General features: G+C 39.6%; 1 protein-coding gene across 1 annotated transcript in view; it reads right to left on the reverse strand.

The window, feature by feature from the left end:
* LOC124721998 (WD repeat, SAM and U-box domain-containing protein 1-like) overlaps window positions 1–25986 on the reverse strand; it is a 227842-nt gene that overhangs the window by 141017 nt on the left and 60839 nt on the right. The window contains exon 6 of the mRNA XM_047247174.1: window positions 23709–23947. Within this exon, the coding sequence (XP_047103130.1) occupies window positions 23709–23947 (239 nt within the window). The remainder of the gene's footprint in view (window positions 1–23708; window positions 23948–25986) is intronic.

Consider the following 25986-nt stretch of genomic DNA (forward strand, 5'->3'; position numbering starts at 1 on the left):
AAAAATAACACAATAATATTATTGCACGAGAGCTAAAACTTGAGGATGCACGAAGTCCGTGACATACTATCGTGCTGTCAGAGTTCCCTCAATCACTACCAGCCATGACCTGAAGTCATAACTGATGGCTCCCCACACCATCATGATACAAGGAACACCGCTGTGCCTCCCCAAAATACTGGATGAATGGGACCTCTCCCCTCATCACTGCCATACTTGCTGAAAATGGTCATATTGGGCAGTGCAAAACTGTGATTCATCACTAAATGGTGTCATTCATCAGCAGTCCATGCTTCTCAGTCATGACACTACTCCAAATGCAGTCATTTGTGTCGTGCTGTTAACGACAGCCCATGCAATGGGACAATTTGTTAGTCTGGCTACCAATGGTGCAGGATGACATAGAATGTTGCTGGGAGTCTTTCACTCATTCTCGGATGGCAGGCACAGATGCAAAGGGGTTACGATGGGCTTAGGCACAATAGGGAATCCCCCCCCCATAGCGGTGGTCAGTCTTGGCCGAATACGTGGATGAGTCTGCCTGCCCGCACATTTCCATGTAGCCAAATAATGGCCCACAGTTGCATCTAAATGCCCCACAAATCTGGATATTCCAAGAATCAACCAGCCAACCAAATGGAGACCCATAATAAGGTCTCTTTCGAACTATGTCAGCTGCTGCCTCACATTAGTACACACCATTTCCATATCTTTCACAGTGATCACTCAACATCTGGTACTTTTCACATCACTTTATACTGAGTCATATGACAGCAATAAGCACATGCACAGATGGCAATAGCATTGTGTACACAGGGTATAAAAAGGCAATGCACGGGCGGAGCTGTCATTTCTACTTAGGCGATTCATGAGAAAAGGTGTCTGATGCGATTATGGCCACACGGTGGGAATTAAGATACTTTCAATGATGAACAGTGGTTGGAGATAGACACATGGGAATTTCACTTCAGAAATCATTAGGGAATTCAATACTCTGAGATACACAGTGTTAAGATTGTGCCAAGAATACCAGATTTCAGGCATTACCTTTCACTGTGGACAACGCAGTGGTCGATGGCCTTCACGTAATGACAGAGAAGCAGTGTTTGCGTACAGTTGTCAGTGCTAACAGACACTGCATCAAATAACTGCAGAAATCAATGTGGGATGTAGGATGAACATATCTGTTATGACAGTGCAGTGAAATTTGGCGTTAATGGGCTATGGCAGCACACGACTGACGCAAATGCATTTGCTAACAGCACGACATTGCCTGCAGTGGCTCTACTGGGCTTCTGACCATATCAGTTGGACCCTACACAACTGGAAAACCGTAGCATGGTCAGATGAGTCCCGATTTCAGTTGGTGAGATCTGACGGTAGAATTCGAGTGTGGTGCAGACCCCATGACACCATGGACCCAAGTTGTCAACAAGGCAGTGTACAAGCTGGTGGTGGCTCTATAATGGTGTGGGCTATGTTTACAAGGGATAGATTGGATCTTCTCGTCCAACTGAACCGATCATTGGTTGAAATGGTTATGTTCAGCTACTTGGAGACTGTTTGCAGCCATTCACGAACTTCATGTTCCCAAACAACAATGAAATTTTTATGGATGACAATGCACCATGTCACCGGGCCACAATTGTTCATGATTGACTTCTGAATATTCTGGACAATTCAAGTGAATGATTTGGCCACCCAGATTGCCCGACATGAATTCCATCGAATATTTACGGTGCATAATCAAGAGGTCACTTCATGCACAAAATCCTGCACTGGCAACACTTTCGCAATTATGGATGCTTATAGAGGCAGCGTGGGTCAATGTTTCTGCAGAGGACTTCTATTGACTTGTAGAGTCCATGCCACATCAAGTTGCTGCACTACCCTGGGCAAAAGGAGATCCTACACAATATCAGGCGGTATCCCATGACTTTTGACACATCAGTGTATACCCTACCAGCCCTGGTAACAACAATAAACACAACCAAAATTAATGCACTCTGGTGGCCATTTAACAGTTACAAAGAACTGCAACTCTAATCACGGTGTGTACATGTACAAAGTTACATCGACACGTGTTCTTGTTGCTTCACTTTTTCTCAGGCACTGTAGTTTTATGTTCCAGAACCATGTTTGAGTCCTCATAGCTCTCACTTCCTAAGTGTTAGCAGAACATTTTAAATGCAGGGTACATAATATATTAATTAGAAGTTCCCCTGACAGCTGCAGTGAAAAGTGTCACAATAAGAGAGAACAGAAGAAACGTGATGGTCATCAACACCTTTTGAACTGTGCACATATATAGGCAAACAGAAGCTATACATGTCTGAAAAATTACAAAAAAAAATGTAGTAAGACCTGTAGTAATTCTGTTCTGAAAATTTTATTTTTATGACTGTGGACCAGAAATTTGTTTTGAAAATGGTCTGAATATAGGTGATAAATACCAGCACAAGTCAATGGTTGATCAAACATTTCTACTTTGTGGATGAACTAAGACTGCACAACAGGAATCTTTTATGTATATATTCTTAGCATTATTGCACAAGAAAATTTTATCAGTATGTCTCATTCTACAGAATGCTAAATTCACACAGCAGAAGAAGACAATTACTTTTGTAAATTCTTGATGAAAGTAAAGTTAGTTGAGCTTTCCATTGAGTATAACCATGGCATGATGATAGTTACAAAACAAAATTATTTATTTGCAAAGTGGTTTTCATCTTCTTTGATCATCATCTGGTGGCAACTGTCACAATTGCAGATGATGGAGAATATCAAGAAAACTGTCATATTTTTGCAGCATTTAAGAATAGTTAAAGATGGCATAGGATGTCAAACAACTACCACAATTTTTTTACTCTAACACTGGTATCCACGGAATTATTTGTCTACTGAAGCTGTTAAACTACATATCTGTGAAGATATTTGTGGAATATGTGAAGTTATCTATGAAGACAAATTTATCCACAGTCATGTTAACTTAGTACAGGGAATTCTTGTGTAGCTACCATTTCAGTGGTCAAAATCTTCTTTACTTTTCCATTATACACAACATGTTTCAAAAAGCCTACTCACTATCAAGTGTTATGGACCGCTAGAGTAGGAGCTGCACCAATCAAAATGAATTCTTGTTTGAAAACAATCATAATCTCATAAATGTTTGTGTGCCACATGTCTTTATCTGCTGTACTGACTGATGCAATACAGTATAGCCATGGAACAATCGTATGGAAATTTTCCAAAGTCAAAACACATACAGTATGCAAACGAAGTATAGCCACATGAATTAACCATTACAGCCACTTGGAAAAGGCTATATAACAACCTCATCAGCTGACTATGGTCCAGTTAATATATGGATAAAGGAACAATAAATGAGATTTTGACATTTGAAATATTCTACACTCAAATACATTTGAGCAACATGAATAGTAATCAGTCAAATATTTCTTATGGATGAACTACCAGTATGAACTCAGCGACAAAGAAGATAGTGACTTTTTTTTTCCAAAAACAGAAAATCTATTATAGTCACTACAGTATCAAGCTATTATATGAGTTCTCTCTCACTGTTTATATAACAGGGACTCAAAACAAAAATTCTTATCCCCGGTCACAGTCACTATTTGGAGTTTCTCAATGCTCATTGCAGCAAATGGTGTTTTTGAAAATTTACTCCTTAACTTGTTGCTAAATAGAATGCTACTGGTTTCAAATAACTTGATATTTCAACAAACTGAAGGAGAAAAAGTCATAAATTTCTCCATCCCTGTACTTCTGAAACTGTTGCAAGGAATTAGCAACTACAATTTGCCTTTTAGCTGCCACTCTTCTTCTGAGGATCTATGGACCCCATAACTGTTAGAGATGCATACAGGGTAAACTTCCTGAATACACAGTAACATTTTTATCTTCTGTCACCAAATTTCAGCAGAGTAAAATAAAATAATTTATTTACTTTTTGCTGTTTTCTCCTTATCATTTCAAGTTATTTATTTCTCAAATGTGTCATAGGTACAAAAGTGAAGGTTTAAATCAGTATTATGTTTCTTGAACATTCACGTGAGTAAAATATTAGGTAATATTCCTGCAACTAACACTTTTACAAGGGAACTTTGAAAAGAAGGTCACACATTATTAAAGCAGGTCAAGTAACTTTTCTTGAAAGCTGCACTAAACTTTAATGTGACACAGATACATGACACTATGTTTCAACAACATCAACAAGTTTCTTTACACAGCAATTGGAATGTTCTATGAATCGTTCAATTCTGTGATGATAGAATTCCACTGCTTGGTCATGGACCCATCTGAGAACCACTGTGTGACCATCCTCATCATTGGAAAATCTGTTTCTCACTGATATGCTTTCAGCTTGTTAAAAAGGTAGAAATCACATGGTGCAAAATCTAGACTGTACAGTGGATGCTTCCAAACCTCCCATCAAAAATGTCGTTGCAAAGCTCATGTTGTGCACACCATGTGGGTTGTTGCACTGCTGTAGAGGACGACAATGTCTTTGCTTAATTTTCCACACCTCTAGTTCTTTATACCAATTTGTAGTGATGTCACAGTTGCACAGTACAAATCACCATTGGTGGCTGTGCCCTTTGGCACAAACTTTGTGTACACAACTCCTTAACATTCAAAGAAAACAGTGGCCCTGACTTTCCCTGCTGATATCACAATTTTGCATTTCTTCCATAGGAGTGAGGTGGTGAATCACCATTCCATTTGTTGTAGGTGTGAAATGCTGGAAACCTGTCCCATTGCCCACAATGGTGAAGCTTAGGAAATCATTGCCTTCCACTGAGTATAGCTCAAAAAGTCCTCAAATACTGTAAACCTTGTGTGCAGATGACAGAGTTTACAGAACCAAGTGTGAGCACCATTTCTGATACTGCAGATAACCACAGATCACAGAATAAACACTGCAAATTGAGATGCGTGTCTGCTGAGCAAGATTCGCGATAGTCACTCTGCAATTGCTGCGAGCCAATTCCTTAACTCCCTAGACACTGTCATCTGTGGTCCTTCCTGATCGGTATCACTCACATCTGTGTGGCCTTGGTCAAATCGTTGGCACTGTTTCATTATGGATGGGCATTTGGGATATATAGCACCAATATTTCATGGTGAATCTGTGTGCAATTTCAGGGTTGCCAAAAGTTTCCCCAAGTGAAATTCCCTGATATTTCCCTGATTTCCAGACAAGTTTTAGCATTTTTCCCTGACAAATTTTGAGGTCTCAAGGGTAAGTAAAGACATAAGTTGACAAAAAAAGTAAGGGCTTATGTATTTCTAAATGTGTGAGCAAAAATCTTAAGTACTAACATCAACATCTTGTCTAATGAACTGCTTTTACATGGAGAAAGCAAGCCAAATGGTATATATGTTTCATTAAGAACACATGTTATTTTATTTCAATAAAGCAGAACACATTTGGTTACAAAAATACGCATTTTGTTGGAGTCACAAGACAGATTTAAAATACCTTCACTGTTTTCAGAAACAAGTTCAGAAAAAAGTAGGCCTCTTGAAAGAAATGTATAAGGTGGGAAGAGTTATGTAAACCAACACTGTACGTGACCACGAATAAAATGTTGGTTCTACTATGTTTGTTACTGTCGGTTATTGCCCACTGTGTTATGTCTATTATCCTACAGGTATTATGGGCTTTTTCTTTCAAGAAACACATCAGTACATAGTGTACAAACTGCCAGTGACTGCCACAATTTTCTTCTTCTTATCATCCATACTTCCTAATATACCAGTATTAACTATTTTCAAAGTGCCAAAATGTACTAGAATAAATAAAATGTCTATAAAACACCGCACTATACAATTTACTTCCGGTGAGACAGTCACAGTTCCTGAAATCCATCGTTTGTGGCCTCTGCCCTGCCGAGAAGCACCACAGTCCTGGGTCCATGGATAAACTATGAAACTCTGCCGCATTACATCACACACAGACAGACCCAGCCTGTGGGAAGATCGGTGAGACTAGATCCGACAGGCAGGGCCCACACATTAGTGGGAAAGTATGGGCTTCAGATTGGCAGGTCCAATCCAAGATACTCACAGAAATGGCCTGAAGTTTTGGCCCGTCATGGAAGTCCACTCATGTGGCCAGCTATTCACGTATCACAGACACTATGTCGATGAAATGAGACTGCGGTGATCACCCACACAACAGATTACTTGCGTAAATACTAATGAGGATAGGTAGCAACTCACCGTAAAGATGATCGCTGAGCCCCACACAGACACATAGAAAAGACAATCACACTCTCACAACTACATTTTTGGCCATAGCCTTTGTCAGAAAACGAGTGCACTCACACAATCACTCAGACACAACTCAAGCACACATGACCACTGTCTCTGGCCACTGCGTCGGTAAGCTCTGATAATCACATCCAAACAAACTACTACTCATGCCGCCCTGCCTCTCATCGGCAGCTGCTAGGCTAGCAGCAAGTAGTGATGGCAGCACTGACCTCAAGCTGAGGGGAGGGGAGGGGTGGGAAGCGGAGAAGCAGTAAGAATGAGAGTGTCTGAAAGTGATGCATGTACTCAGCTGTGCCAAGCCAGTGACGAAGCATGACATTTAAGTAAACAAACAATTTCATGCTACAGAGACAAAAAAATATGAGATTTTTTCAGTCTACCCCCCCCCCCCCCCCCCTCTGATACTTCCCTGATGCGTTTGAAATTCCCTGATATTCCTGATTTCCAGAACTTGTAGCAACCCTGAATTTAGATGTTTTGCCCACAAAAGTCATAGTGTCCCATGTACTTCAACTTTGGAGAATATTTTAAGCAGCCACACAATTTCACTTGCGCACTGTCGTGCACAATTTGTAGCATTAGTGGGTCTGCAACAAACCTAAAACACTTTCTCTTCTGCAACACCCCGGTCTTGTTGCACAATTGCCATAGCATGAGATGACATGTAACTTATATGAAGTCCCTAAGATCATACATTACTGAAACATACTGCATACCAAGAAGAAACAGTTTAAGAAAAGATTTTATCCATCTTATGGATCTAAGGTAGTCACCGTTAAGTCAGTAGTTATATTTGTTCAGCATACAACACACAATCAATGTCCACATACTGATTTATTGTGTGTTGTATGCTGCATAACAGTAGCAGAAGAAAAATAAAAATTGTTGTGAGTCACACAGTCATATCAGCGTTTTTAAAGTTTTTTGAATAAATCATTCTAAGTTCATCTACATTTCTACAAATTAATCTACAAGTTGCACATGAATGCCAGATATTAGCAATTAACAGTTTAAGTTGGTCAATATTTATATTCCCTAAATAATTTCTTGTCTTCTCATAAGCTTGTGCCTGTCCTTTTGATGAACCTCTAATCTTTACAAGTGAAACACTTACCTGATGTTGAAAAATTCAAGAAATTCAATAATGAAAAAACAACACTTCTTTTTAAAGACAGAGTTAAGTAACATAATTTATTTATGTAAATGCCTCCCCAGGGCAGTGGCAGTTACAAAACCACAAAAGAATTATCAAAAATGCATTTAATGTATGCCTACATGATTAGGAGTAACACAAACATTCCAAGATAAAAGCCAATGCAAACATATTAATAGCATGTAACCAGGCTTCACCTGTCTGGATCTACAGTTCACTGATACTGACTGTCATGGAGCACTAAACGGTTAACTGCTGAATCATGACACATGTTCAGTCAACAGTTTTTCCAAATGTGCAGCACTTTTAAGGAATTATATTTGTTGTGGTATGCACAAGTATGAATATTGTATGCAACTATAAGTCAGACATGTTTTGTCACAATATGGCGGGAGACCCAAGATGGGGTTTTTCCCCTAGAGGGAAGCAGAAGAGCTACAGCTTCCTTAAGGCAGCATTTAATGTTCAAATCATTTACAAGTCTCAGAAGCTGGAATCCTGACAATATTCAATGACTGTTTCTGCCACTTAGCTGGTATAATGCACCAGAACACATGTTGGAACATGGCACACACTACCTTTCTTGTGCTTCACATTAGTTGTGTTTCTTTTCCAAGCAAATGCCAGTATGGTTTCTTCATTCCCTTCTCCATTCTTGTCCAGCAGGGCTAATGCTTCATCTCAAATGATGTTGCTACCACAGAGATGTTGAAATCTAACTTGCTCAGTCTGTTACGGTAAGGACAGTTTGAGCAGACTGTAAATAATTTAGGAGTAAAGGAGACAACTCACCAAATAATAGAAATATTGATTTGTCGGCAGGCACACTGTAGCTGCACAGTGGTCTTTTGTGTGTGTGTGTGTGTGTGTGTGTGTGTGTGTGTGTGTGTGTAAGGGCACACGCAAGTGTGCGTGTGTTTGCCCACGCATGCATGCATGCTTACTCTAGCTTCTTGAAAGACTCGTCTGAAAGTGGTAAAGTTTTCATTATTTTTTGTGTGCCTGTTGATGACTCAATGCTCATACTATGTAGTGAGTTGTTTCCTCTACTCCTAAATTATTTTCTCTGTGTTTTATCATAACTCCGACCTAAAGATCCTACACAAATATGGTCTACTACGATATCTTGTGTCAATATCTTCATTCACATGCTCATGGTGGAAAATTACTTCCATGGTGTACTGGCAAAGAATTACTCTTCTAAAGGAGCACGAATCTATCACATACAGTCCAATCGCTGAATTAATTCATCAGTGTTATAATACCCTTATCACTGCTAGAATGTTGAGATAATTCTTGATCTGTGGCTGCACAATTGACCATTGGATGATAGCTAGGGGAGATCTCCATCAGCAGCTCATGGCACCATTCCACCTTACTACTTCAATGATTTATTTCCTGCTTATCTTGTTTCTTTAGTTAATTGCATTGTAATTCTGTCAGAGACAGCAAAGGACTTGGAAGTGCAGTTGAATGGAATGGACAGTGTCTTGAAAGGAGGATATAAGATGAACATCAACAAAAGCAAAACAAGGATAATGGAATGTAGTCTAATTAAGTCGGGTGATGCTGAGGGAATTAGATTGGGAAATGAGACACTTAAAGTGGTAAAGGAGTTTTGCAATTTGGGGAGCAAAATAACTGATGATGGTCGAAGTAGAGAGGATATAAAATGTAGGCTGGCAATGGCAAGGAAAGCGTTTCTGAAGAAGAGAAATTTGTTAACATCCAGTATTGATTTAAGTGTCAGGAAGTCATTTCTGAAAGTATTCGTATGGAGTGTAGCCATGTATGGAAGTGAAACATGGATGATAAATAGTTTGGACAAGAAAAGAATAGAAGCTTTCGAAATGTGGTGCTACAGAAGAATGCTGAAGATTAGGTGGGTAGATCACATAACTAATGAGGAAGTATTGAATAGGATTGGGGAGAAGAGAAGTTTGTGGCACAACTTGACCAGAAGAAGGGATCGGTTGGTAGGACATGTTCTGAGGCATCAAGGGATCACCAATTTAGTATTGGAGGGCAGCGTGGAGGGTAAAAATCGTAGAGGGAGACCAAGAGATGAATACACTAAGCAGATTCAGAAGGATGTAGGTTGCAGTAGGTACTGGGAGATGAAAAAGCTTGCACAGGATAGAGTAGCATGGAGAGCTGCATCAAACCAGTCTCAGGACTGAAGACCACAACAACAACATAGACACATGTATCACTGTTGTTATCTTATTCAGCCACATCAGAACAGTTCATTTACATGATGTCCTCTAACATCTAAGGTATAGTGATTCACACAGAACTATTTACAACTGGCTGACAATAATATGTTATTTGCATAGCTACTTAATAGCTGGATGTGACGATCAGGATGTACTGCTGCGGCATGTTATGTCATTTTGAATTTCTAATTCCTCTTGTATTCTTAATCGCTTTGCATTTGCCAGAGTTTTCATTTAGTGCCAATGTTTCTGTTCTAACAACGAACACAAAGCCATAAAATGGATACAATTTATTAGGTCACAGAATGACATCAACAAGAATACAATGAAAGTAGTTTACAAGTCTCTAGCACATTTAACGACTGAGGGACTGAAGGGTTGTGCATGCCCTTATAAAGATGCTATCAACATCAGGTGCCACTGGTGTAGTACTGTGCATGCGCAGCAGAACTGGTGATGGTGCTTGGTGACTAGGCTGCCCCTGGAACTGCCTCGGATACTTGAAGGTGGACCGTGTGAATGTCAGTGCGCACTGCACTTCGCGTAATGGCCCAATTTACATCTGCTCTGGGGAAGTAGATGTAGTACTGTAGTACCCAGAGAGTTATATCACTCTCCCTCCCCTGCAGAGGAGGAGGATGGTAGGGGGGTGGGGGGGGGGGGGGGGATGGGAGGGGGCAAAGACTAGGTGTCGCTGTTCACTATGCTGTGACTGAAGAGATGTCCATAGCATCAGTCGACAGCCAAAGGTGTGAGAAGTTCTTGATACACTTGGACCATCATGTACAAATGTGAAAGCGAGTGGGCTGAGGATATGCCTGCTGCCTGTGGGCCTTGGTGCGACCAGCGGACACAACCGGCAATGGGGCAGGAGCCATCTGGATGTCAGAGGACATGTCGAGGGGCGCTGACATGGGCAGCGATGACAACGGACTGGAGAGGAGATGCTCTGGTGATAGAAACCTGGCTTCCAGCCTCACTGATGGTGGCACCTGCTGCAGGAAGCAAGTCGGTGCCGGTGAAGCCCCAACCACTGGGTTAGGTGGGTATGACCAGGCCTGTTTGATTCCCAGAGTTGCCAGGGCCGATGAAGAACAAGGCATCGGGCCCGCAGCCAGAGTGGGGGGCCTGAAATCATCCTGGGACTGAACTGTTTTCAGTGGCAAGCCACAAGTTGATATTTGGTGTGAACTGTGATAATTCAGTGACCGTACTAGCTGTGGATGGATGTCAGCTAGAATCCATTCAGCGTACTGTCCAAATGCCCTGACACAGGCTGATGTTTGGACAAGCCATTTTGCCTTGCCACTTGACTTCAGATGGAAGGGAGACACCATGATGTGGTGAATGCTATTGTGTGTACAAAAGTCCTTGAAAGACTGTGCCACAAACTGAGGACTATTGTCCAAACTCAAGGTGCAAGAGTTCTCCTATCAAAAATATCTATGACAGGGCCTTGACAGTCACGCCTGCTATCGCAGATGGACAATGAATAACATAATGAAAACAAGAAAAAGCAATAACCAGAAAGTTTCTAAAAAAGGACCAATGAAATTAAAGTGGACTTTTTACCAAGCTGGCCGAGGCTCAGAGCAGTTTATACATGTAGCAAGAGATGAACATCCAACTCCTTCTTGGGCAGCCTTACCCTATTTGCCACAAGTGGCTTCTCCCTTACATCCAACAGTGGTGTGGCCAAAGTGCTGGCACTTAAAACAGTGCATTAGGGTGGGGAAATAAGGCCACGTGCTTAGGAAGTTTTGTGCTGTCCGAAGTAAGTATAAAGGAGTCCAATATCACTATACCACCATTCACCCTTTTCATCACGTTTTGCACATCAAAAATGCGTTCATTTTTCAGTTCTTCTCTGGGAATGTCAAGTAGATCCCTGCAAGTCACAACACCATTGTTGTAGTTCCAGGTGTTGTGCAGTTTTGTTTCTATTGTATGTCCCTGAGGCATCTAGCTTTTTGGAGGTTAGCTGCTTGCTGGGAATTAGAAGTTTCAACTAACAGTGTCCCATTGCTCAAGCACTCGACTGACTTTAAAGAGCCACAGATTCCTTCTAAGCACTTGTGGATATAGGAGGGTGAAACCTTCTCAAAACTACTCCCTTTCTGCTAGACTATTAAAAACACATTCTGGCCAGCAGCACATGTTCTGTTACTGTAAATAGCAGCACTCTGAATAAGTCCTGAATCCAGAGGACTGGCTACACAAGTCATTGCATTCAATCAAGTGCTGGGACCTACCCACCCTTCCTACTGGGAGGATGAAGAAAAAATTTTGAAGGATACATCTCGGTAAAATAAGCAGCTAGGGAGATAAGAGTCCACCTAGTCAGTGCCCGATATGTCTAGGTAAGCCTTATAAAACTGAGGTGTGGTTAGAATGTTTATAAACAGTGAACAAAAACACTGAAGGGAGTATCTATTACCACAGCAAAAGTTTTTTATTTAATTAAAGAAATATTACTATGAGTGACAATTTGGCAATCAGATAATTAGATCCAATGCTTCTCAACACTCTAGGGATGGTTGGATTGAGGGTGAAAAGTATCTGCAAATCTTATGAAACAATGTGATGGCTTGTTACTGTGAAATGTCAGCTTTATTATGTCCTTACAAATCACCATATGATTACCTATACAGTGAAACCTCTTTATAACATTCCTCCATATAATGATTTCCTCTATGTTACATCCATTTTTTTCGGTCCCGACTAAAAGCCCATATAAACAATGTTAAATTTTCCTCTTTACTGCGTTTCCTCTACATTACAGTTTCCTCCATGTTGTTGTTCTTGTGGTCTTCAGTCCTGAGACTGGTTTGATGCAGCTCTCCATGCTACTCTATCCTGTGCAAGCTTTTTCATCTCCCAGTACCTACTGCAACCTACATCCTTCTGAATCTGCTTAGTGTATTCATCTCTTGGTCTCCCTCTACGATTTTTACCCTCCACGCTGCCCTCCAATACTAAATTGGTGATCCCTTGATGCCTCAGAACATGTCCTACCAACCGATCCCTTCTTCTGGTCAAGTTGTGCCACAAACTTCTCTTCTCCCCAATCCTATTCAATACTTCCTCATTAGTTATGTGATCTACCCACCTAATCTTCAGCATTCTTCTGTAGCACCACATTTCGAAAGCTTCTATTCTTTTCTTGTCCAAACTATTTATCGTCCATGTTTCACTTCCATACATGGCTACACTCCATACGAATACTTTCAGAAATGACTTCCTGACACTTAAATCAATACTGGATGTTAACAAATTTCTCTTCTTCAGAAACGCTTTCCTTGCCATTGCCAGCCTACATTTTATATCCTCTCTACTTCGACCATCATCAGTTATTTTGCTCCCCAAATAGCAAAACTCCTTTACTACTTTAAGTGCCTCATTTCCTAATCTAATTCCCTCAGCATCACCCGACTTAATTAGACTACATTCCATTATCCTTGTTTTGCTTTTGTTGATGTTCATCTTATATCCTCCTTTCAAGACACTGTCCATTCCATTCAACTGCTCTTCCAAGTCCTTTGCTGTCTCTGTCAGAATTACAATGTCATCAGCGAACCTCAAAGTTTTTATTTCTTCTCCATGAATTTTAATACCTACTCCGAATTTTTCTTTTGTTTCCTTTACTGCTTGCTCAATATACAGATTGAACAACATCGGGGAGAGGCTACAACCCTGTCTTACTCCCTTCCCAACCACTGCTTCCCTTTCATGTCCCTCGACTCTTATAACTGCCACCTGGTTTCTGTACAAATTGTAAATAGCCTTTCGCTCCCTGTATTTTACCCCTGCCACCTTTAGAATTTGAAAGAGAGTATTCCAGTCAACATTGTCAAAAGCTTTCTCTAAGTCTACAAATGCTAGAAACGTAGGTTTGCCTTTCCTTAATCTTTCTTCTAAGATAAGTCGTAAGGTCAGTATTGCCTCACGTGTTCCAGTGTTTCTACGGAATCCAAACTGATCTTCCCCGAGGTTGGCTTCTACTAGTTTTTCCATTCGTCTGTAAAGAATTCGTGTTAGTATTTTGCAGCTGTGACTTATTAAACTGATAGTTCGGTAATTTTCACATCTGTCAACACCTGCTTTCTTTGGGATTGAAATTATTATATTCTTCTTGAAGTCTGAGGGTATTTCGCCTGTTTCATACATCTTGCTCACCAGATGGTAGAGTTTTGTCAGGACTGGCTCTCCCACGGCCGTCAGTAGTTTCAATGGAATATTGTCTACTCCGGGGGCCTTGTTTCGACTCAGGTCTTTCAGTGCTCTGTCAAACTCTTCACGCAGTATCATATCTCCCATTTCATCTTCATCTACATCCTCTTCCATTTCCATAATATTGTCCTCAAGTACATCGCCCTTGTATAGACCCTCTATATACTCCTTCCACCTTTCTGCTTTCCCTTCTTTGCTTAGAACTGGGTTTCCATCTGAGCTCTTGATATTCATACAAGTCGTTCTCTTATCTCCAAAGGTCTCTTTAATTTTCCTGTAGGCGGTATCTATCTTACCCCTAGTGAGATAGACCTCTACATCATTACATTTGTCCTCTAGCCATACCTGCTTAGCCATTTTGCACTTCCTGTCGATCTAATTTTCGAGACGTTTGTATTCCTTTTTGCCTGTTTCACTTACTGCATTTTTATATTTTCTCCTTTCATCGATTAAATTCAATATTTCTTCTGTTACCCAAGGATTTCTACTAGCCCTCGTCTTTTTACCTACTTGATCCTCTGCTGCCTTCACTACTTCATCCCTCAAAGCTACCCATTCTTCTTCTACTGTATTTATTTCCCCCATTCCTGTCAATTGCTCCCTTATGCTCTCCCTGAATCTCTGTACAACCTCTGGTTCTTTTAGTTTATCCAGGTCCCATCTCCTTAAATTCCCACCTTTTTGCAGTTTCTTCAGTTTTAATCTACAGGTCATAACCAATAGATTGTGGTCAGAGTCCACATCTGCCCCTGGAAATGTCTTACAATTTAAAACCTGGTTCCTAAATCTCTGTCTTACCATTATATAATCTATCTGATACCTTTTAGTATCTCCAGGGTTCTTCCATGTATACAACCTTCTTTCATGATTCTTAAACCAAGTGTTAGTTATGATTATGTTGTGCTCTGTGCAAAATTCGACCAGGCGGCTTCCTCTTTCATTTCTGTCCCCCAATCCATATTCACCTACTATGTTTCCTTCTCTCCCTTTTCCTACACTCGAATTCCAGTCACCCATGACTATTAAATTTTCGTCTCCCTCCATGTAACGCTCATATTTTTGGAACCCTGGTCAATTATTTACCTCTTTATAATGTTTAAGTGACTGGATGTAGACGCATCGTTTTCCGTTCTGTGGATTCACAGTTTGCACCGGCTCGGAAAGCCTGCGCTCAGCATATTTCATATGTCAGCGGCAGAACCCGGTCACGTTACATGTGACACACATTCTGCTTGCGATCTTTATGGCACCATTTCAGTCGACGCTTTGTATTCGTAGCGTGTTGTGTGAGCTGAGCAGCAAACAGTTCGTGTGCCTAGTAAGTGTGTGTCTTCGATATAACATTTTTTTAAAGCTTTCATCAGTGGACATGTGTGAAAAGTGGAAGAATATTTCTCTGGAAGAGAAGGTTTCTATTATTAAAAAAGTGGAGGCATCTCCTGGCGTGAGTCGCGTGGAGCTAGCGAAGCAATTGGGACTGGCCCCTTCAACACTCAACACTATTATGAAAAACAGATCGTCGATAATGGAAGGGTTTGAGAATTGTGGAAATTCCAAACGTATGCATTTGAAACCATCGACTTACAATGAAATGGAGAAAGTTTTATTAACTTGGTTTCAGCAAGCACGTGCTGCAAACATTCCTATAAACGGAACTATTTTGAAGGAGAAGGCGCTTCAAATATCACTGCAGTTAGGAATGGACAATTTTAAGGCATCCAATGGATGGATTGATAAATTTCGACAGCGTCATGGTGTTGTGTACAAATCGGAATGTGGAGAAAGTAAAAGTGTGGACGAACCAACTGTAGCTCAGTGGATGCAGACTCTCCCTAATCTGATACAGGGCTAAAAACTGCATGACATTTATAACACTGACGAAACCGGCATGTTTTTCAATTTAATGCCGGATAAGACATTTACTTTCCGTGGGGAAAATTGCCATGGCGGTAAGAAGAGCAAGGAATGTCTTACCGTTTTGTTGTGTACAAATGCCGATGGCAGTGAAAAACTGAAACCTTTGGTTATCGGGAAGCCAAAAATTCTGAGGTGCTTCAAAAACATTTCCACGTTTTCGTGCAAATATACAAACAATGCCAAGACATGGATGACGAGTGAAATATTTTTATGTTTTCTCAGAGAATTTGACGCCAAAATGGGGAGTGCTGCAAGAAAAGTACTGCTGTTTGTGGATAGATGTGCAGCACATCCACCAGACGTACCCTTTCTGAGAAATGTGAAAGTAATTTTCCTGCCGCCCAACTGCACCAGCCGTCTGCAACCTTTGGACTTGGGCATAATACATGCCCTTAAGGTTAAATATAGGACAGCCCTTGTAAAAAAAGGCCTTGAATTTGATGGACCAAAGAAAACTGGGAAGCCAGCAAAGCTCACAACTGAAGCTGAATATTTTATAGGCAATAAATTTAATTATGTACTCGTGGAGGGAAGTCAGTGCTGAAACTATTAAAAACTGTTTCACAAAAGCGGGATTCTGTGAGAATGAGATGGCAGCTCCTGTGGAAGAAGTTGCAAGTGATTTGCAAGAGTTTCACCAATTAATAGGCAGTGATTCTGTCACTTTTGAGGACTTTGTGGCTGTGGATGACAACGTGGCAACCACAGGAGTACAAAGTATTGAGGAGCTGACTGCAGAGAGAAGCTTGGAGAGTAATAGTGGTAGTGAAAGTGACAGTGACAAGGAAGATGACCCTGTGCCCTCATATACTAAGGTAGCTGAAGCCTTTGAAACATTCAGGAGATACATGATGGCCCATAGACTTGAGGACAGATCAGTAGTTCAATTTGCTCATTTGGAGCAAGAAATGATTGCCATAGAGTCTAGGAGAAATAGAAAACAAGCAAGCCTGCTTGAATATTTTAAAAAATCATAGGTATGTTATTTTCAGATTGCTTAGGTTCCTAGAGTTTTGTGCAAATTTAAATTCCATTTCATAATTTAATTATTGAAGTAATTTTTTTGTAACTAATTCTTTTTTAATCTGTGCCATTTACTGTGTTTTTATGTAATATGTTCAGTATATCATAAACAAAATTTGGCTCATATTCTATAATTGGGTCAACTGAAGAATGGGATACCACCTGTCAGCTTTGGACAATGATGTCAATCTTAAGAATCTGTTATAACTTTTTACCGTACAAACTGATCCACTTACTTTCACCCATCCACCTACCAAGCCCCATGTTTTAATTTAAAAAACTAATCAGTTGATACATTGATCATTTGCAATGAATATCATATGTTGTGAAAATTAAAAATGTCATCTATGGCAACATTTGTCAAAGCTGATTAGTGGTATCCTGATCTTCATTAATGCCCTATAATTATTATTTGGAAGCCTTCCTCTTTATAGTGTTTTCCTCTATACAGTGTTCAGAATTTGTGGTCCCTTGAAAAACGTTATATAGAGGTTTCACTGTATTTACGATCATTTTATGCACTTACGCTTTATGCCACAATACATTGTAACTTGTAGATGGGTGGGCACAAAAACCAAACTCAAAACACATGCAGCAGAATAAAAAACAGGTACATCAGTGCAAAAACAAATACATATTAATTAACCATGTGTGTGGATTAATGATAAATTCATAAAAAAGAATTTAGAAATAATCAAACACCATACAGGCAAAGCAGCACCAGTAGAGCAGAAAAAAATAGAATGTATGACATAAACAAAAGTTATGAAAACTTAAGACCACTGTTAAATAACTCCTTTCTTGGAAAATTCTCAGTTATGTTTGTACTTTCAGACAAGTCATTTCCAAGAAGAGAGGTACAACAATAAAAGTGGAGAATTTTTACATAATCTCAATCTTGCAGTTGGACAGATTTTTGTTGAAGTAACACGAAGCTATCTCTTGACAGACCAACATTTATTTTTGGTTAACAGTGCTGTACATCTTCAATATACTTAAAGAGCAGCATCACAAAACCATCAAATGATGCTGCAACATTGACAATCAATTTTGGTAGAGTGACCATCATCGAGGCACAAACATTGATACATCGGGTTAAAGGAAGGTTCCTCAGCATTGAGTACATAATTATTCTCAGTTGTAGCAACTGGGACTTATATGATGCTCCCTGTATTATAAAATTTTTTTTATATTAGTCACTAAGCACACAACCTTGCGCGTATTAAGTCATCCAAGCATATGCACTTTTAGGGTACTGATAACACAAAGCACAATGCTTCTAGGGTCTCGTATGAAGAAAGACTGCTGCTCGTGGATCCAGTGGCGAGTTCCCTGTCACCAGTGCAAAGTGACATCCAGGCACAACTCAGAAGCTCGTGACACCTGTGGGTCTTGTCAGCCCATTACCTTTTTGTCACAATTTCCACAGCTGCCTGACAGTTATCAGTGATCAACAGGTTTGTGAGTTGGCCAGAAGCTTTAATACTACAAGATCAGACACTGGGAGGTGTGACCTGCATCGTTACTTTGAAATAGACATTGTGTTTCACATATCCGGAATGGGTGACATCCAGCTGAGGTCACCATTGGGAGGCAGTGGTGTTTTCAACCATGGTGCAACTGCATGACAATCACCTCAGAAGAATGACACCAAACCATATTATGCAGCTTCTAATGGTGTGGAAGATGGAAGAGTTGCAATCCCTTTTTGTGCTGAGGCCTGCTACGTAAAATTTTGAGCATTTTAAAACAGCCCCTACCCATTTGTAAAATGGTGACATGACACTGACTCTCCTGAGGAAAAGAAACTCGTGTCTGTCAGTCATAGATCGACATACCCGACTGCCGAAGATGTTGCTGAATTGTCAGCCACTACTGGATGGGCCTCTGTCCCATCCCCATCTCCACAAACTCAGACTGTGGCTGCCACACACCTATACACAAGCACTGTGCTGTTTCAAAGTCAAGAGAAGAGGATGATACTGTGATGATGCAATACAGAAAAGTTCAATTCTACCTGGACTCACAGGTATTTTTGTAAACTAACAATTACCTTTTTTTCCGTTGTAGGAGGAGTAAGTGTGGCAGTCTTAGGGCTCCACACTGCCACACCAAGGAACTGGTAACATCAGAATATGGATTTACCAGGCAATATGGGAGATTAACTGCAGTAAGAATACTGGTCTGCACCTAACCATCAATCCAGCCCTGCTACTATGTACACAGTTACACAAATAAACCCATGTGTTACCATATACAGTACAAACTTATTTGGACCCCACAATAAAGAATAAATGCATACATTAGAGGACAGTGGCTACATAGTGAAAGTCTGAAATCATTTCATCCAATCAGTATAGTTGGAAGGAAAGCATTGTTACAGTTTAATGAACCACTGACAACACGATCATTCTAGGTGAGACCCACATCATGGAGGTTTTTTTTAAAAAAAAGAAAAATCACAGCACAAAAATGTTTACATGATAACATTTTTTCAGACTGTAAAATTTCTTTACAGCATAACCCCACTTCTACGTTCCCATAATTAACGTTTTCCTACCGTTTACAACATTTTTTTATCGGTCTCATCAAGTTTTCTGTGCTAACAATGTTAATTTGCACTCTGCTTTGTGTCAACATATTTATAATTTTCCCACGATTTACGCATTACGAAAAAATGTTTGTAGAGAAAAAATGATGCTGGCATGATGTTGGCTGCACAGTAGTGTTTACAAATATTACGTGGTTAAGTTTCTTGACACCAGGGCACTCTACTCAGCGGATTTGAACTGGTAAATGTGTAAAAGTTGGAACAATTCGTGTCGTATCTCCCGCCGCTACCAAGCTCTACTTGGCATGGTGGCTGATGGCATGTGAGTAACTAGGTTCATTTGAATGAAGATATCCTGACCAATCACAACCATTTCCGAAATGCCTCTACTGCGCAAATGCAATTTCATAATTGTTGTGAACATCATGAGACCTTTGTCGAACCATATTTAGCGTGTTTCGGCGTATGGCCATTTGGAGCACTAGTTGATGCTGTCATTCACTTCGCATTGCTCAAATTTATTCTCATTGTCAAATGCAGCATTTACATACGTATTATAGTAATGTTACACAAAAAACAATGTGTGTGTGTGTGTGTGTGTGTGTGTGTGTGTGTGTGTGTGTTCTACATAGCCGATGAGGTACAGAACCTAATAACCTCAAAAAGACAACTACAGTGCAAGAGATGCAGAATAGCACATATTCAAACACCATACAAAATACTTATCTACATACTTGCACTTGACAATGAGAAAAAATTCTCAAAAAGTGTCATGCTAAGCATGAAAAAATATGTAACTAGTGCAGTATTTCATTATTTAAATAATGAATGACTGCTGCGGGCTTTCAAAAACATTGATTATGACATACGAAATTGAGTCAAAACGTTCCTACTTCCCAAACAGTTATCAGTTCCAGTTACATCAGCAGTTTTTATTCAATAATAAATCTTCATTAGATAATAAACAAGTCCCTGACAAATCTTTTGATGCTTGTTATGTACATATATCATACACTGAGTGGAGGGCGGTATCCTATACGTAACTTTTGCACCTTACAACACTATTTCCCACATTTTACACCAGTTTTTTTTTTTAAGTCCCTTGAAAAGTGTAAAAATGGGGTTTCAGGTTTCACTCTATATCCTTTTTCCATTTGCACTGCTGAACAGTTTAAGTTGTGAAGCCATTTTCAAATGTTCACATAGGCACAAGCCTTTGACTGGTCATGCTTTCTTCAGAGACCAAAAACAACAATTTACACATACAGCAGTGTAATCACGAAGTATTAACCATATCAACAGTTATTACTAACAGCATGACAACACGCATATACATTCACAGTCAAAATTGTCTTTAAGACATGTCTGGCATTAAGTGTTTAGTTCTGCTTGATGCTGTCAGCAACAGCAGCTGTATGCATTTATACTCCATGTACTGATACAAGGTATGCCCTCTTATATTACCTATAAGATAGTGGACTACTATTGCAAAACATTTTACTGAAAAATCCTGACAAATTCTGTGAAATTTTCTAGATGCCTATGATCTTATTAGTGTTTTCAAAGTCTTTCTTCACACGAAAATGATTTTAAAAACACAATGGAGACAACATACATTTATTGAACAGCAATATCGAAACAGAAAGACGTCTTTCAGTTAAAAATAAGTGCACTGAAATATTATTACATCACTGATTTTGTTTGTTTATTTTTATTCTACCAGTGTCTATGACACGAGATCATCGGACATGTCAGTAGATACCCACAACTGTTTCAAGTAGGGAAAAAAAACCATATCTGTGGTGTACTCCCAACACATTGCCACATGAATCATATACCTGTACAAGACCAAGGTGCAAGACCTGTCCTGTGCACTCACATAGCACATCCTATTCCAGTGCTAGAACAGGCATCCCCTACTCTATCACGGGCACTACCACCTAAAAGCAGTCATGTCAATAAACCACCACTGCTTAAACTTTCGCACAATCTTTCATGCAGATACAACCAACAACCCACTGCCCACCCAAATGCATGGCTATTGCCAAACTGTGTGTAACAGCAGGAATGGCCAACCAGCAGAAGAAGACATTACTAAGAACATGCTGGACTTCAATGGCTGCTTCAAAACCTGTGCCATCTGGATATCCTCCACTCCACCCCAAAACACAGCTTCTGTGAGGTATTTAGATAGGAATAAACCTTACAACACTTCCTCGAATACCACAATTCTCTTATCCTCAATCTCTGCTAGCCCATCCCACCCCCACCTCCACTGCCATTCCCACGTCCCTCATTTCACTCATTTTACACTCACTCTCTCCCCTCTCTGCAGTCTCCTTCTCCCTTTCAAAATGCACTCTTCCACTTCACTATATGCCACATGCAACCTCCCATGCCTCACCAGTGCCACATTCCTATTCCTTTGCTTTGCTGCCTCTCCCTCTCAGCCCTCAAGTCACACTTCCCTCTCTTCCCCTCCCACCCACTCCACCCAATACAAGCCCCTCACCTCAGTCAAACTGCAGCACAAGTATAATGGGACACTAGTACCCTTATGTATGTGTGTGTCATTTTGAACATGTTGTGTATCAGTTAGCTATGAAGATGCTTAGCAAAATTTTCAGTCTGGTTTGTGTGTCCACTGACCACTTAATGCCTCAAGAATATAGTGAGTGACCTTTCTATTCCTTTTCCAGGCTGGACTCTCCTTTTTATCAACTTAATACAGATTTTTATTTTAAACATACTCTCATTAGACTTATTAGAGAGTTTAATTATGTTTCTCCCCAGAATGTGGACTGAAGTTCGGAGCATTTAATTCATGGTGAGGCATCTGGTTCGTGTGGCCGCTATAGAGGGTGCTTACACAGATGTACATGTAACAGATACCTTCCCTCAAGCTATAGTTGTCAGTAACAAAGAAAATATTGTGTTAAGAAAAAAATTCATGGCAATAAACCACATTGTGAAGATAAAATTAACAAATTTAACTTTTTTTAAAAATGGGAATAAACATACAACAATGTACCATATTGTGCTAGGGAGCAGTTGACCATAAATTCAAATAAGTGCCTCTCAAAAGTACAGCAAAACAACAGTCCTTTGTATGACTGGAATGAATGGAGTATATGGGGTTCTTGAAGCAAAGATATGAATGAATATTAACCTGTACTTCGGTCAATAGCCACTTCTGACTGGGTTAGAATGTGTGAGTCTACAAAAAAATATTTAGTATGTTGGACTATGGTTAATTGTGTATTCGCATTTGGTGAAGATGCATGCAAGTACACTCCACTGAATGCCATAAATGCAGTTTCATCAAACTTGCACAGAATGTTGTTTTGATGTTCAAGGAAGTTATCAAATTTTAAAAATTGTAAAAAACTCTGCATTAAAATAAATTTCACTTATTTACCCACGACAGCTGTATACTGGATAGGCATATTGATCAACAAAGTTGTCATATAATATCTGATGCTCTGTCTTATGCGAACTAAATAAATGGACAGCACAATTTTTTCGTTTCAGTGTGGTTAGGAACAAGTGAATGCAGAGAATCCTCGTCTGCAATGAGACTTGCACAACAACAGTGATGCAAACAAGAAAACAAATATCCAGAAGCATACATAACTGCATTGACGCAATAGCAGTTTCACTCTATTTTCTTGCTGAAATTTAATTATTCCACATTTTTACTTCAATTCCTTTCAATCCTTTTCACACTGCTTATTCTACCAAAAATATCAACCCTTTTTTTTTCATTTGCACATGGCTAAGTTACTACTCTACCCTTTATTTTAAATAAACTGATGTGTGTTTTAGTATTATTTGTAATTTTGTATTAACATGACATGTTGCAAGATACTGCTTGCTGTTAGGGTTATGTATCATATGCAACACTCATTTCACAGAGTCATCTAGCAGTTGTATTCTACAACTTTGTGAAAGAGTAATGAAATGGAATTGATACATACATTCTGTAAAATGTGCGTATTTATAAGAAAATAAAAAAATTATGACAGCATAAGACGAATATGGAAATAAAAATGGATGGAAAGAAAAATTTTAACTCTCACTGTAATGCAACTGCTGTGCACAGTTTGGCAACAACACTACAGCTCAGATTTCATGTGGAGATGGTATTATACAGAAGATTAAAATTAAAATAAAAGCTCAAAAGAAAACGAAAATTCTACCAGATACCTTCACAAGTTACAGATTAAGACTAAATTCAAAGAGTGCTGATTATTATATTTATTAAAGTTCTAATTTTATAATGTGAGTTTTAATTATGGCAAGGAAATCCATCACTTACATCCCAGATACAACATATCTTGTCAATTCCTGCAGATGCAATGTATGAGCCACTGGGTGAAAACCTGACACATGTAACAGCTGAAGAGTGTCCCTCCATTGACACAACACTTTTAAGCTGTAGAGGAGTTTTGGTGTGGTGTTTTTCTTTCTTTCCCACAAGTAGCTCCCAAAGTTTCACCAGATGGTCATTACCGCAAGTGGCAAAGTTATAACGATGAAACAGCTCTTCATTGCTCTCTAAAAAGAAAGATAATAGTATGTACACCATTACCGATTACACACACAATATTCTGTATACTGGCAAATGTACGTTTGTTGTTGCCCTGTTGTGGTTTCTCATGGATGAACAAACACCAGCTACAAAGCAAACTACACAACCTGCCAGAGGAAGAAATTTGATGGGTTGATCAGTATCGAGTGCCTTAGTAATAAGTCACATTCTCATCGAAATAGAAACAATTATCACTTGCGCATCCACAAGGAAAAGATCTCGCTAATTCAAGTACTAGTGTAAAAATAAACCTTGTCTTTTTTGCAAAACATTTGAAAAGGCTATACAAGTCCTTGATGGGAACTGGTGTAAACACAAGTACACAATTATTCAGAAAAATTCTAACACTTACAGCAGGGAATAAATCACACATTCCTTGATTAAAAAATATGCTTTGGTATTTGCCTACATTGTCTGAATGATACTGCATAAAACCTAAATCTGGATAGCATTTGTAGTTGGTCATTCACAATTCAAGTGGACCACTTCTTGTGCCCATAGGGAAATGTATGATCCAGAGAGTGTCCCATTAATGACACTGGTACCACCATTGATTTAGTAGAGGGAGCCAATATGTTAGTAGTGTTTATAAGGCACAGTACAGCCCATACAGCCTTCTGTAAGTCTCTATCTGCATTGTGTTCAAACTGACTATAACCTGTTACATTGACTTTCACTTGCTATTTGGACTCGGTGGACTTTAGTTTTGTAACTTTATGTGTACTTACTAGGATGTAACTTGGCTCTGTCATTCTCTATACTTTTTATTTGCACTATTTTGTGTTCTATTTGGAAACTAAATAATTTGTATTCCCACCATTTGTCTTGTCTTTAATGTGTTAATGAACAGTGTCCAGATTGGCCACAAAGACAGCATCATTTTTTGTTGGAGAATGTATTCTTTCTGATTATAATGTAGGCTTTCATGCCCACTCTTGACTATGTTTAAAGTTCTTGAGTAATCACACCATGTCACCATACTAGAATCTTCTAATTCGACATTTCAGCCTCCTTGTTGAAACCTTCTTCTAGGAACTGGCTGCACACTGTGGCGCACTGTCAAAGTTTCGCCACGTTACACATTGTATTTTGTATGTTTATAACCATAAATGTTTAGGAAAGGTCACTGAATGGCTTTGCCATGTTTGGTGGAAGGATTAACTGATGTATTATTACTCGAGGGTGGGATGTGAGTGGTACCCTGTTTGAATTTATGTTAGCAAATGCCAGTAACACCAGCATAGTACTAAGGGCAAGAAGCCATGCTGCCAGAAGCCTAAGACTGTCATCACCATTAAAGCTGTTTGGGTGCTTTGCAATCTTGACTTCTTTTCTGACTTTTTGTTTACACTCACATGGTGCTTATGCTGAAATGTGAACGTTATCAAGGTCTATATTCTGATCACGGTTTTCACTATGTTTAACTATGGCTGACTTGCTGGGTTGCTTAAGGTACACATGTCATTCTTCACCTTCCAAGTATAGTTTAACTGCACAACGTTTCTCCCCTACATACATTTGATTACACTTGCAGCTAATATCATAAACTCCAAGTATTGGCAGTGGCTTCAGTAGATCTTAAAAACATTGTTTCTTTTATAATTACTGGAAAAATTGTATTCACACCTTTACATTGGGGGAGGAAAAACCAATTGTCACAGTAATCTCTTCTCTTTCCCCTTCATGCCTACTACTTTCTTCCACTTCACAGCTCTGTTCATTGGATTTATGTCACAACCATTTGTTGCCAATGCATTCTTTAGGTAATATAATTCTTGTTTCAAGGTGGTGGCATCAGTGACTTGATATATGCCCTTAATACTACCAGGTTGAGAAGTATCTTTTTAGGTGAGGAAAATGACCTAAATTTTGTTAGTGAGATACTGCTAAATCGCCTCCATAGCTCAGTGATCAGTACATCAGACTGCTACGCGGAGCACGCAGGTACGATTCCTGGTACAGTCAGGGATTCTTCCTCAGTGAGAAGGCTGGAAGGGGGTGCACT

Source organism: Schistocerca piceifrons, chromosome X, assembly GCF_021461385.2.
Source record: "Schistocerca piceifrons isolate TAMUIC-IGC-003096 chromosome X, iqSchPice1.1, whole genome shotgun sequence".
Lineage (NCBI taxonomy): Eukaryota > Metazoa > Arthropoda > Insecta > Orthoptera > Acrididae > Schistocerca > Schistocerca piceifrons.